We start from the raw sequence: 12,522 nt of genomic DNA on the forward strand, positions 1-12,522 counted from the left end.
ATTAAAGAACAATCTTGATTAAAATATCAATACAAAATGGTTTTAAGATTCTGAGTTTTTATAATACATTTTCCAATTTTCTTGTTTAAAAATATAAAAAAATGATTTATTATATCCTTTTTTTCACTACAAAAATTGAGTTTTCTCTTGGAAAAACAATTACTTGCTAGTAGCTTCCTTTTAAGCATATTTTGGTTATTAGAAGAAGGTCTTCACTGTGGGAGAAATTTTGTGAAAGAATTTATGACCTTGAGAATTGGCATTTTCAAAAATATAACCTGGAGGAGACAAGTAACTTGCTGGGCAAATTTCCTGTTTTTTTCGGTGTGTACTCTACAGAGTACATGGTCACATCATCAAATGGAACAGAACTCTTAAAAGCAATATTTAAAGGTTTGCAACTCTCTGTTGGAATCAATTTGTGTGGCACATAGTGAGATCTGAAAGTGCTCAAACCATCAAATTTTCCAGATGGGTTGGGAATCTGCTCCTGCTTCTTAATAAGTCCTTGATGACAATTTTCCCATGCTGGAAAATCTTCCTTCATGGTGCTTTTTCCTAGGAAAGGAAAATTGTTACTTCTTCTATGAGAAACTGGCCTGATGGGAACTACACGGTTGGCCTGACATGGAACATAGTCAGGATGGCTTGTGCTGTTTAATAGCATGCTACCTGTAGGAGGCACATACTCTGGTACTTTCTTGACCTCAGGTGATGGGATTTCCCATGGTTGAAAACATTCACGGAATTCAGTGTTTCCTTCAAACTGAGCATTCTGGGTCACTCTGGTGTGTACAGGTCTGCAAATTTTTGCAGTTTCACCAATAAGACCCTGAAAGTCATACCGGTGAGTTGTGAGATCCTCAAAGCGTTGGTCAGTTGGTTTGCAAACTTCTTTTGGCCTTTCAAACTTGAGTTCAAGCTGATGAGGTATATAATCAAGGCGATGACTTGTAATGCCATTAAAAGGGGCTGTAGAACGTTTGACCACAGAGGAGGGTTTAAAGATTTGCCTAGGCTTTATCTCCTGAGGAACAAAGTCATCCTGAAATGTAGTTGAATTTCCAAATTTCACAGTAGGGGGGTGGAAAGTTTGTTCTGGCTTATAAAGTTCACTTTTATGAAGGTCATAAGCTCTATAATCATCTTGAAAATTAAAACAAAGTAAAATCATTTTTAAATGCTGAAGAAAACAACCACCTTCTAAAAATCATAACTGATTTCTCTCATTGCCAAACATCTTTCCATTTCCTTTAGAAATCTAAACAATAGTATCAGAATACAGTTTCTCTGATTTCTTTCAGATTTGTTCTTTTTCTTCATTTCCACCCTCTACCCAGCTCCTCACTTTAATAGATATAACTTTCCACTTTCAGATTCATCTGATTACATAACAAAAGAAAAGCATATCTGAGCCTGATTGTGGATAGTTCTTGAAAGCCAAAAGGACTGTGTTGTAGGTGAGGACAGAGTTTAGGAGACTATAGTTGTATTCCTAGGAAGTGGTTGGGATTTTAAGTACAACTCACAAAATGCTAAGGTATGTCTAAAATCCAGGGCTTGAAATAAAATCAAGTGCCCTCATGTGTGGACAAAAGTAATACAGACATTACTCTTTGCTTTGGAGAGACTCATCAAAGGAGAGAAAGTTTTAATTCTGGTATACTCTAGGAAGCTACAGAAAGAACTCCTTGAGCAAAGATACAGGGTAACTTGCACTATCCCAGAAAGATCTCTGGCTTCAACTTTCCCTCATGAAATGGACTTTAAGGCATTCCCAAAAGATAGAGGGCCTAGATGGCCAGAGGCCTTAACTGAATGCCTTCAAAGGTGTTTGAAATTGTAGAATTTGAAGTGACCATCAGAGCAAAGATCTGGGGTTTGGAAGTTAAATAACCTTAAGCCTACTTCCTGTAGTTTACCTAGACTGTGGAGCATTTTGGTTCACTCTTGTGTCTACAGAGTGATGACTTGTAATACCATTACAAGTTGGTAATGGTACACTTGACTAAAACTGAAATGTTTATATTTCAAATAAGGATTATTTGTGTTTTCTATTTCTAGATGAGGAAGATAATAAGCTAGGAAATACCATAAATTTGACTTCACCTCAAAATATGTATTTCTAAATACCAAAATTAATTTATAAAATAAATTTATCATACAAGATAACATACTAAAATCAGAACTAAAGTCTATGCAGTATTTACAGGAAAGGTCAAACCTTGAAAACTTATTATGTGGATATCTTCTTCAAAGAGAAAAAATGTTTATCCATTTCTGCCAAAATGGCCAACTTTTGGACTAAATGATCAAGTTACTGATGTTTGGATGAGAGAGGGCACCTGACTCAAGAACAGGTGACCTTTAGGCCAGCAGAGACCTTGAAGACAAACTGACAGAAAAGATGAGCTAGATCAAGCATTCTTATTCTTGTAAACCTAAAATTGAAAATAATGAGTGAGATAGAAATGGGAGAATTGAAAAGGATTCCAGGAGGTAGTGCTGAAGAGCCATGGAAAGCTGAAGTTACATTCAAAACAGACCTGTAAAGAAACAAAAATGATAACTAGGCAGAGGTGGCCAGTTAGTAAAGTGGCAGTCAGAGCAGATGAGTGAAGGGAAGTGAAGGTGCTGTGAGAGAAATCATGTAGCTCACTGCAGAGATGAAGGGAAAAAGCTCTTCCTTGAAGCTCCCTGGCACCCGATAGTTTTCAATTTTCAGTTCACCTGAAGCTTTACCAGAGTCTTTTTTTCTTGATGTACCATGAGGGAATCTCTCTTCTTTGCAAACAAAAGTATAAAAGTATAACAAGATTTTTCACTAGCTAAAAGAAATCACAGATGTTATTAAAGATCTACAGTTCCACACAATCATATAGGGAGAATTCTTGCTACCACACAAGAGGAAAAAGATTTTCATTGTAAGAGAGTAAACAGAAGACAATATTTTCCCTCACCAAACCAGCTTTGGTTTTCAAAACGGAAGCAAAAATTTGGACACTGAGAGATGGATGTAATAGCATACAATAGTATGAATGTCAGTTCTAATTTGCTGTTTAATTTCCAAATATTTGTGGATTTTTCTACATTTTTTTCTATTATTGATGTCTAATTTAATTCTGTTATGATAAAAAACACACATTGCATGATTTCAATTCTTTTATATTTGTTAAGGTTTATTTTATGACTCCAAATATAGTTTATCTGGATGAAGCTTTCATGTGCACTTGAAAAGAATGTGTATTCTGTTATTGTTGGCAGAAGTGCTTTACAAATGTCAATTTGGACAAATTGTTGATAGTGTTGTTCAGGTCTTTATATTCTTTATTACCTGTCTATGTTTTACAGATTACTTAAAGAGAGTGTTGAAGTCTCCAACTACAAATGCATATTTTTACATTTCTTATGTTAGTACTATAAGTTTTTGCTGCTTTGTATATTTGAAGCTTAGAATCTTGTGTTTGGGAAGTGGAAGGTGGGTGTGTGGTGACTTCTCTGTTGTCCCAGTCCAGCTTCAGTCTTAGGCAGGCCCTGTGCCCCTGGGTCTCAGAAGCAGGGCTCTCTCAGTGCACCTGCCCCTTCACTTGATGTAGTAGGTCTCTAATTGTTGGTCCCAAGACAGTTTCCTCTTCTTTCTTCATTTTCAAGGTTCAGTTTTATTTTGCTTCTTGTTGTTGTTTTTCTTTATCTTTCATCAAGTTGCAATACATCTTCACCTATTCATTGGGGCTGTCACAGTGATGCCTCTTCCGCAGTGGATATTAATCCATTTTTGTTCTGTAGGTTAGAGGCATCCAAATGGAGCTTTCTGTTTTTTTGTTTTTGTTTTTGTTTTTTCCTTTTTTGCAACAACCATTCTTCTCGCCATGCCTGCACTATGAAGGAAACTTTCTGTGGTCTCCAGCCTTTCTCCCAATCTTCTGATGATCACACAATGAACATCCACAGGGAAGAGTCTATGAATCGATTTGAACTCCCCCTTTAGTGTCGGAAGTTCTCAGAGCTTCTATGCTCTCACAGTAGCTCACACTCAAGTCTTTAGCAATTAAATATGTAAATTAATTATTTTATACACTTGTGTAACAGCTAGTCTTCATTCCATGCCCAGCTTTGGGTGAAACAGTGCTTACCTCCTGTCTCAACTGGGTGGAAGTTGTTTTTCGTTAAATGTCAGGCTAATTGGTTAACCTGTGATCTCAGCTTTCTAAAGGATTTTCATACACATTTATGATTTTGTAGATTAGCTGGCTTTTTCTTATTCTTATGTTGGGAATATAATCTTTCTGGCCTTCTGCATCCTACACAGAATCTGAAAATTCTGGATTTCTTTAAGGCGAGGTTTAAAATTACACCTTGAATTCTACAAATTCAATTTCCTTTACAGATATAGGGCTATTTTGACTTTTTATTTCTTCTTGAGTTACTTTTGTTAAATTGTATTTTTCAAAAAAATTATCCATTTTATGTAAGTTGTAAATTATTGGCATTTAAAAAAAATCTTTTAATGTGTGAAAAATCAATCTTTGAGTTTTAATCACAATATTTTGTTCACTTACACTTAATGTAATGATCTAGCTGGGCTTAAGTTGACTGTATTGCTATTTGCTTTTGATTTTTCCCTCCTTTGTTCCCATAACCCTTATTTCCTGCCTTCTTTTGTATTAATAAATGGCATTTGTATTATTCTACTTTACTATTAGAATTTTTTCTATATTTTAAACATAAAAAGTGAATGTTTGACTTATTATGAGATTTTTCTGGCTCAAACGTAAATGAATATTTTTGCCACTTTTAGCATGGAAGAACCTGTAAGCTTTTAATTCTATTTAAATCCTCTTGCCTTTTGTACTACTGTTCTAACATACTTTACTTTTATATTTGTGTAAAAACATAATATAGTAATTTTAAGTTGTCAATATTATTTTATATTTACCCACATATCTACCCTTTCTGTGTGCTTCATCCCTTCCTGCATTTCATGCTTCTATCTGGAATAAGTTTCCTTTTAACTGAAGAATGCCCTTTAACACTTTCTGTAGTAGGTATCTCAGCTTTTTCTTTTTTTGTCTGAAAATATTTTTACTTGGCTTTAACTTTTCAAGGCTATTTTTACTAGATATACAATTCTCAGGTTTGCTGGCTTTAAAATTCTAGATCCTTCTCACACCTTTAGCACTTTTAAAGTGTCATATCATTGTCATTTAACTTCCATAGTTTGTGTTGAAAAGTCACATATCATTCTGTTTAAAAGTCAGATATAACTTTTTCTTTTTGTAGATAATGAATAGTTTTTCACTTGCTACTTTTAAGAATTTATCTTTACTTGGTTTTCAGAAGTTTGACAATAGTTGTCTAGGATGGTTTCCTACGTGTTTATTTTGGAGTTTGCTGAGCTTCTTGAATCTGTGGGCTGATTCTTTCAATTTTGGAAAAGTCTTGACCACTATCTCTTCAAGTATCTCCTGATTCTTCATAGGCCTCATAACATTTTACTATGTGCTGGATGTTGTGTATAAGAGAATCATAAAAACTAAAATCAATGTTATTTTCAACAGGAGACAGTTTACTCTTTCCTATGTTAGTATATGGGGGAGATCACCTCATTCTTACCAGAATCTGAGCTAGATCAGTGCTCAATGGCACCTTCAGTTAGTTACTCTAGTTTCAAATGTCTCAAGAACAAGACTCGAGGTGTGTTTGTAGTAAGACCCTCATTCTAGTGGAGCTTTGTCTCTTAAGCATTTACTCCCAAAAAAGACTGTGGGATATTCCTCTGGAATTTTTCTGGCCCAGTCTCCCAGCACACCATACCCCCTCCCTTACAAACACTCAGTGAATGTCTCACATTGAAAACCAGCCACGTATCTGGGGCTCTTCTAGATTTCAATTAGTCCTGTCAGCCCAAATTCAAGTGTCCACTGCTTTCTTTTTCCTCTACTAGAGTTTATCTGCTTATGCCAAGCTCAATCCCCAGCACAGGCCTAGGACTTGACAAGTGTTCCCAGAGAAGTAAATGGCTGGCCATATCAACTCACTGAGGAAGGGCTCCTAGCTCTCTGAAATTTTTGTATTTTGCTTCTACAGCTGTCTGATGTCCTTCAAAGAAGATTTAAAAAAACTCTACTTATGTCAAGTCCCCTCAGCCTGGCACTCAAGGTTCTTCCCAAACTGATCTCAATCTACCTTCATAGAATTACACCCCAATCTCTCATCCCTGAAAATTTCTGGTCCTCACTATGTCTACTGAATAACTGTTTTTTCTGATTCTATGCTTTTTTATTCATTTCATACCAGTTTTCAGAATCTCCCTCCTCTTTCTACATATCAATACCAACTAGTGTCTGATGCATTCCCAGCCTGGCATGAAGTGATAATTTACCAAGTATATAAATTCTTGAAGCACTGTTTGCTCCACTATTTTTGTAGTAAATAATGTCTTCCCCTGAGGATATCTCATTTTGGTATCTAGTATGGCAATTTCACTTTTCATGCTATTGCTTTTTAAATTCTCAGTTATAAAGTTTCTTTTTATAGAGCCAATTTTATTTTTAAATAAACACTGTATATATTTAAAATGTACTTGGTTTTTAACGTGTATACACACACAGTAAAATGATTACTAAAGTGAGAAACATATTCATCTCCACACAGTAACCTGTGTGTGTGTGCATGTGTGTGTGTCTGTGCGTGTCTGTGCGTGTGTGTGTGGAGCACCTGAAATCTATTCTCAGCAAATTTCCAGTATACAGTACAGTATTATTAATTATAGTCATGACGCTGTACATTAGATCTCTAGATTTACTCATCCTATACAACTTCAACTTTATACCTCTTGCCCAATATATCCCCATTTCTCCCACTTCCCTGACCCTGGTAACCATCATTGTATCTTCTGCTTCTATGTATTCAACTGTTTTAGATTTATACATCATTATGCATATTATTACATAATATATAATAGAATATACATGTACTATATATATGTTCATACAAATACTTACACATCACATTTATTCATTCATTGATGCACATTTACGTTGTTTCTTATCTATATTATTGTGAATAATGCTGTAATAAATAAAAGTGAAGATATTTCTTCAAGATACTGATTTCATTTCCTTTGGATATACACCAGAGAAGTTGCTGGATCACATGAAAATTCCATGTTTAATTTTTTGAGAAAACTTCATATTGTTTTCCATATAGCTATACCAATTTACATTCAAACCAACAGAGTACAAGGATTGCTTTTTCTCTACATCCTCACCAACACTTGCTATCTTTTATCTTCTCTATAACAGACATCCTAACAGGTGTGAGATGATATCTCATTGTGGTTTTGATTTGCATTTATCTGGTGATTGGTTGAGTATCTTTTCATATATCTATTGGCCATTTGTATGTATTCTTTGGAAAAAATGTTTATTCAGGTACTTTGGTCAATTTTTAATCTCCCTCCCTTTTTTTTGCTATTAAGTTGTCTTCCTTATTTTTTAAAATATTAACCCCTTATGTGATACACGGTTTGCTTATATTTTCTGCCAATTCTTAGGTTCCAATTTTCTTTTGTTGATTGTTTCCTTGCTGTACAGACACTTTTTAGTTTGGATGAACCCATTTGTCTATTTTTACTTTTGTTACCTGTGTTTTGGGAGTCATATCCAAAAACCACTGGCAAGGTCAAAGTCAAGGACATTTCCCATGGTTTCTTCTAGGAATTTTATGGTTTCAGGTCTTGTGTTTAAGACTTCAATTCACTTTGAATTGATTTTTGTTTATGGAATAAGGCTCCAATTTCATTCCTTCACATGTGGATACTCAGTTTTCCCCATACCATTTATTTCATTTATTTGAATTTCAGATTCAGGAATTATATGTGAAGGTTTATCACGTGGGTATATTACGTGATGCTGAGGTTTAGGCTTCTAATGATTCCATCATCCCATTAGTGAACACAGTACCCAGCAGGTAGTTGTTCAACCTTTGCATGCTCCCCTCCCTCTCTCCTTTTGGAATCTCCAGTGTTTATTGTTTCCATTCAGTATTTGGTTTTCTGTTTCTGTGTTAAATTGCTTAGAATAATGACCTCCAGTTTTATCCTTGTTCTTGAAAATAACATGGTTTTATTTACTGTGGCTGCACAGTATTCCATTGTGTATATATACTGCATTTTCTTTATATGATTCACCATTGATGGGCACCTGTGTTGATTCCATGTCTTTGCTATTGTGAAAAGTGCTACAATGAACATACAAGTGCAGACAGAATTTTTTATTTTTCATTGGTTATATACCCAGTAATGAGATTGCTTGGTTGAATGCTAATTCTACCTTTAGTTCTCTGAGTAATCTCCAAACTGCTTTCCAAAGGGGCTGGACTAATTTGTATTCCCACCAACAGTACATAAGTGTTCCATTTTCTTTGGACCCTCATCAGCATCATTCTTTTTTTAATTTATTTTTATTTTTTAAATAATTGCCATTCTGACTGGTATGAGATGGTATCTCATTGTGGTTTTCATTTACATCTCTGTGATGATGTGATGTTGAAAATATTTTCATGTGTTTGTTGGTTACTTGTATGTTTTCTTTTAAGAACTGTCTTCTCATGTCCTTTGCCTATCTTTTAATGTTATCTTTTCTTGTTGATTTATTTAACTTAGTTATAGATTCTGGATATTAGTCCTTTGTTGGATGCATAGTTTGTGAATATTTTCTATTATGTAACTTGTTTGTAACTTTGTTGATAGTTTTTCTTCCTGTGCAGAAACTCTCTAGTTTAAGACCCATGTGTCAATTTTTATTGCATTTGCTTTTGAGCACTTAAAATATAAATTCTTTGCCTAAGGCAATGTCTAGAAGAGTATTTCCTAGGTTTTCTTTTAGGATTTTTGTAGTTTGGGGTCTCACATTTAAGCCTTTACTCCATCTTTAGTTAATTTTGGTATACAGTGAGAGGTAGGAGTCCAGTTTCATCCTTCTGCATATGGTTAGCCAGTTTTTCCAGCATCATTTATGGAATATGGAGTCCTTTCCCCATTGTTTATTTTTGCCAATTTTGTTGACGATCAGGTGGTTGTAGGTGTCTGGCTGAATTTCAGGGGTCTCCATTCTGTTCCATTGGTCTATTTTTGTACCAGTACCATGCTGTTTTGGTTAGTGTAGCTTTATAGTACAGTTTGAAGTTGGGAGATGTAATGCCTCTGGCTTTATTCTTTTTGTTTAGGATTGCCTTGGCTATTCAGGCTCTTTTTGGGTTCCATACAAATTTTAGGATAGTTTTTCTCTAATACTGCAAAAATAATAATAATAATAATAATAATATTGGTAATTTGTAGATTGTTTTGCATAGTATGACATTTTAAAGATATTGCATCTTCCTATCCATGATCATAGAATGCTTTTCCATTTTTATAGTTTATGATTTCCTTCTCCTTACAGAGATCATTCACCTCCTTCATTAGATGTATGCCCAGGTACTGTGAGTGTGGCTATTGTAAACGGGATTATGTTCTTGATTTGATTCCCAGTTTGAAGATTACTGGTGTATAGAAATGCTACTGATTTTTGTGCATTGACTTTTTTATCCTGAGACTTTGCTGAATTCATTTATTAGGTCTAAGAGTCTTTTGGTAGAATCTTTAGGGTTTCCCAGGTACAAATTACATTGTCAGTGAAGACACATAATTTCCAACACTAGCATTTCCAACACTATGTTAAATATGAGTGATAAGAGTGGGCATCCTTGTCTTGTTCCAGTTCTCAAAGGGAATGCTTCCAATTTTTGTCCATTCAGTATGATGTTGGCTGTTGGTTTGTCATAGATGGCTCTTACTATTTTGAGGTATGTTCCTTTAATGCCTAGTTTTTTTGAGTTTTTATCATGAAGGGATGTTGGATTTTATCAAATGCTTTTTCTGCATCTACTGAGACGATCATATGATTTTTGTTTTTAATTCTGTTTATGTGGTGAATCACATTTATTGATTTGCATATGTGGGACAATCCTTGCATCCCAGGAATAAAACCCACGTGACTGTGGTGAATTAACTTTTTGATGTGCTGCTGGATTTGGTGTGCTAGTATTTTCTGAGTATTTTTGCATCTGTGTTCAGGTAAAATGGTCTGTAGTTTTTTTGTGTTTTTGTCAAATTTTGGTATCAGGATCATACTAGTTTCACAGAGTGAGCCAGGAAGTAGTCCCTCATCCTCAATTTTTTGGAGTACTTTCAGTAGGGTTGGTACCAGCTGTTCTTTCTATGTCTGGTAGAAGTCAGCTGAGAACCCATTTGGTCCAGGGCTCTTTTATTTTTTTTTATTTTTTTATTTTTTTACTGATTCAATTTCCTTACTTATTATTGATCTGTTCAGGATTTGTTTCTTCCTGGTTTAATCTTGGGAATTTGTGTTTCCAGGAATTTATCCATTTCCTCTAGACTTTCTAATTTGTGTACATAGAGGTGTTCATAATATTCTCTTTGTATTTCTGTGGGATCAATTGTGATGTCACTTTTGTAATTTTTGATTGTGCTTATTTCGATGTCTTTTTTTGTTAATTTAGCTAGTGGTTTGTCCATCTTGTTTATCTTTTCAAAAATGAACTTTTTGCTTCACTGATCCTTTGAATGGTTTTGGGGGGTCTCCATTTCATTCAGTTCTGCTCTGATTGTAATTATTTCTTCTGTTAGCTTTGGGTTTAGTTTGTTATTACGTTGCTAGTACTTTTAGTTGCAAGGTTAGGTTGTTAATTTGAGCTATTTCTATCTTTTTGATATAGGCATTTAGCACTATAAACTTTCCTCTTAACCCTACTTTTGCCACATTCCAGAAGTTTTGGTATGTTGTGACTCTATTTTCATTTATTTCAAATACTTTTTTTTTTTTTTGAGACAGAGTAACGCACTCTTGCCTAGGCTGGAGTGCAGTGGTGCGTTCTTGGTGCACTGCAATTCCACCTTCCAGGTTCAAGAGATTCTCCTGCCTCAGACTCCTGAGTAGCTGGGATAACAGGCACCTACCATCACACATACTAATTTTTTGTATTTTTAGTAGAGATGAGGTTTCACCATGTTGGCCAGGCTGGTCTTGAACTGCTGCCCCTGTGATTCACCCACCTTGGCCTCCCAAAGGAGGAGAGTGAGGGTATCTTCCCACTGTGACTTCTCTTCAGCTGTGGAATTGTTCTTAAATAGGTTATCTACAAAACCTGCAGTACAATCATACAGAGTATGGAAGTAGAACCTTGGCTCTTAGTGTTTTTGTTGTCTCATGCCTGAAAACCTGAAATACAAAATATCACCTTTGCTGACTAAGAAAGTTCAGTAGTGAGAATGCCAGAGGAACTCAAAATTCCTATCCTTGAACTATAACCATAGGAGTGGAAGTATCGGAATCTACAGGAAACTCAGGTCATGGAAAGCTAGTAGTGTTGGTATAAGTGTGTGCGTGTGTTGTGTGTACATGTTCCCAGCATCACGGGACAACCGTATTACTGGTATATTTCTTATGGATCTTGTAGAAAAAAAGAAAATCTTAATATGATTGTATAAGAGACCAAATATCATGGCTCATGCCTATAATCCCAGCACTTTGGGAGGCCAAGGCAGGCGAATCGCAAGGTGAGAAGTTCAAGACCAGCATGACCAACATGGTGAAACTCTGTCTCTACTAAAAACATAAAAATTAGCCGGGTGTGGTGGCTCGTGCCCGTAATCCTAGCTACTCAGGAGGCTGATTCAGGAGAATTGCTTGAACCCAGGAGGGAGACGTTGTAGTGAGCTGAGACCGTGCTACTACACTCTAGCCTGGGTGACAGAGCAACACTCCAACTCAAAAAACAAACAAATGAAAAAAGACCAAATTCACCTTCATCAATTATTCTTTATGTCAAATTTTACACAGTACATTTTCTCCTGTGCATATCAATCTATATCAGCAATTGCTCTATGCTACATTTAATTATACTTCTTCAACATTCATATAGTCTTCACAATTTGTTCTTTGTGTAGTATGTTATGTGCTCAAAGATTTAAAAAACAGAAAAAACATTTTCTTGACCTCTCTAATGGGTAGGCTTATAGATGAAAGTATATTGATATCCTGTACTTTAGTTACTTGTTGAACAGGTAAGCAAGAAATTTAAAGAAAAAGTATGCATTTAACTATTACCTAAATAAAGTATGAATCATTACTTTGATTATTGATGGTATCACTCTTACAAAAGTGTTTTATATTAGGACATATTCATTCAGCTATTTTACATAACCAATGGAAGTAATGTAATCCTATATATGTAATTACATTATTAATAAAAAGATATAAAAATAATACCTACTATCATAAATCAAAATCAAAATAAGCCTAAAATAGCCTATTTTTAGGACAGGTGCAGTGCTCACGCCTGTAATCCCAGCACTTTGGGAGGCTGAGGTGGATGGATCACTTGAGGTCAGGAGTTTAAGACCAGCCTGGCCAACATGGTGAAACCCCATCTCTACTAAAAGTACAAAAATTAGCCAGA

General features: G+C 35.2%; 1 protein-coding gene across 1 annotated transcript in view; it reads right to left on the reverse strand.

Annotated features, from left to right (window-relative positions):
* Positions 1-265: 265 nt before the first annotated feature.
* Positions 266-12,522, reverse strand: part of SAXO2 (stabilizer of axonemal microtubules 2) — a 33,497-nt gene continuing 21,240 nt past the window's right edge. Inside the window, exon 4 of the mRNA XM_011938354.1 lies at positions 266-1,146. Coding sequence (XP_011793744.1) covers positions 266-1,146 — 881 coding nt within the window. The remainder of the gene's footprint in view (positions 1,147-12,522) is intronic.

This window comes from Colobus angolensis, unplaced genomic scaffold (assembly GCF_000951035.1).
Source record: "Colobus angolensis palliatus isolate OR3802 unplaced genomic scaffold, Cang.pa_1.0 Scaffold172, whole genome shotgun sequence".
NCBI classification, from domain to species: domain Eukaryota; kingdom Metazoa; phylum Chordata; class Mammalia; order Primates; family Cercopithecidae; genus Colobus; species Colobus angolensis.